Raw genomic sequence first — 2,043 nt, 5'->3', positions numbered from 1 at the left:
TGCGTGCGTGCGTGCGTGCGTGCGTGCGTGCGTGTGTGTGTGCGCGCGCGTGTGTGTGTGTATGTGTGTGGGTGTGCGTGTGAGCGCGTGTGTGTGAGAGAGAGAAAGAAATTGTAATATATAATATAATTACTGGCTTACCGGTTATCTGTTGGGAACGAATAGCGTGAAGATATTCAACGGCCATTTCAAGGATATCCGCCTTTTCGACCTTCGAATAACACATTCCCTGTAAACCAAAACAATATTCTTAGTATTACTTATTTCCACAATGCGCATAATTATTGCATACTTGGTGTATATATTTGAAGTCACACAATTTGCACTAGCTATATACCTCTCACTGCCGAATACTTTTATAATCTCGAATGTAATATATCCACTATATATATATTTCGTACGCGTTCCCAGTGAGGTTGCAATTTCTTATTAAAAAAACTCCGCATTAGAATCCCGCAGTTGATCTACAGTTTATCTGTTATATTGATTGTGCAGACGGCGATGTGTACGGGGTAGCGTACGTGGCGCGAGTAGAGCTATAGTAGTAGTATAATAGGCGGTGTGTACGTACCTCTTTGCGCATGCCCTGCTGACGTAGCAGCTCCTTGAGATCGTCTAGACAGGAGTTGATGCGATCCCTTCTTTTCTTCTCAACGATCGGCTTAAATATCTGTCGGCAAAAAAGATACACTCTTTCGTTAACATTCAATATTAATTATAATTAAGATTATTATATTAATAATTCTTATTAGGTTATTGCGATGTGCTATATGTTACGTTGTTATGAAGTGCGCATTAAAATATTTCGTCTACCTTTTTGTTAGCATTTTATCTATTCATTATAGTGTACGAGAAAATTTAACGAGAAATAGATGTATTATATATATACTACTAATACTATAACTACTAACAATATTATCATGTTCATATTTACACTGTAAACTACTAATAGTTTTACTAACCTTTCTCCGCCGGTCTTTCGACAGTTTTGGCATATGCTCGGAGGCAAGATGGGCTGGCTTCGGATACATCTTTCAGCTTCTTCTTTTTTCTTCTTCTTCCTCTTCAGCGCAGGTGGTAGTGTCTGGCTAGTATAGTGGTTAGCGCGTGCGTGTCTATCCCGAGTATGTATAGTTATACCTCACCGTCTATATAAACGCCGTAATACACGATATAACGTTTACGTGTAGCGCGCTCTCTTTCTCTCTCTCTAACACGATTGTGTGAATGAACCGCTCTCTGGGTTTCTTTCTCTCTCTCTCTCTCTCTCTCTCTCTCTTTCTGTCTCTCTCTCGCTCTATCTGTCTCTCTCGTTCTCCCTATCTGTCTATCTATCTATCTGTCGCTCTGTCTGTCAGTCTATCTATGTATTCCTCTGCTGCACACACGGGAGGCAACGAGCCGAGCCGTGTGTGTAGTTATTTCGATGTGCCGGCATGCTGACCCGTGCTTCGGTATTTATAATCAGCGGGCGGCAGGTGCGTCGCGCGCTGCCTCCTCCATGTGAAGGATTTATCCTCGCAGTTCCCACGGGCCCCGAAGTTTGCCATCAATATACTCCGTACCCAGCGAGACGATCGGAGCACATTAGCATCGCACCAGCTGTGGGTACGGCGCTGGGAACCGGGATCCGTCATGACAGACTGAGGGTACTTTATACCGGCGGCTGGCAGCGAGTCACAAAAATAAACGCCTGCTCGTGTGGATAGCTGAGATCGCGCGTTCCCACGAAGGAGCGAGGCAGTGCCCGGCAGGCTTTGTTCGTGTGCATACAACCATTCGCCCGTCCGCCGCGCCGATTCTAATATATCAATTGAAGCTCCCCCTGCATGCTTATGCACCCTAGCGTGTCCTGTCAGTAAATAATGGGTCAGACCCGGGAGTCCTGATGAAGAGGGGACGTTTATTATGGGTGCGCGCGTAGGGGGGATGCGGTGGGCAGGCGTTAAACAATCTGTTGCTTGTTTTATTATGCTAATGCCTGCGTGCGTGCGTGCGTGTGTTGTAATGTCCCGTACATGTGTGCGTGGACACGTGCGTGTG

The 2,043-nt window shown here is 45.4% G+C and overlaps 1 protein-coding gene across 1 annotated transcript in view; it reads right to left on the bottom strand.

Moving 5' to 3' along the window:
• LOC106815685 (transcription factor HES-5-like) overlaps positions 1 to 1,477 on the bottom strand; it is a 3,476-nt gene extending 1,999 nt beyond the window's left edge. The window contains exons 1-3 of the mRNA XM_014820185.1: positions 963 to 1,477; positions 572 to 670; positions 142 to 229 (exon numbers count right to left, since the gene is read on the bottom strand). Coding sequence (XP_014675671.1) covers positions 142 to 229; positions 572 to 670; positions 963 to 1,031 — 256 coding nt within the window. The 5' untranslated portion in view covers positions 1,032 to 1,477. The remainder of the gene's footprint in view (positions 1 to 141; positions 230 to 571; positions 671 to 962) is intronic.
• Positions 1,478 to 2,043: the final 566 nt, after the last annotated feature.

The sequence above is a fragment of the Priapulus caudatus genome, unplaced genomic scaffold (assembly GCF_000485595.1).
Source record: "Priapulus caudatus unplaced genomic scaffold, Priapulus_caudatus-5.0.1 Scaffold1175, whole genome shotgun sequence".
Classification (NCBI taxonomy): domain Eukaryota; kingdom Metazoa; phylum Priapulida; class Priapulimorpha; order Priapulimorphida; family Priapulidae; genus Priapulus; species Priapulus caudatus.
The sequence above is the reverse complement of the archived record's forward strand: the minus strand, read 5'-3'. Positions and strand labels throughout refer to the sequence as shown.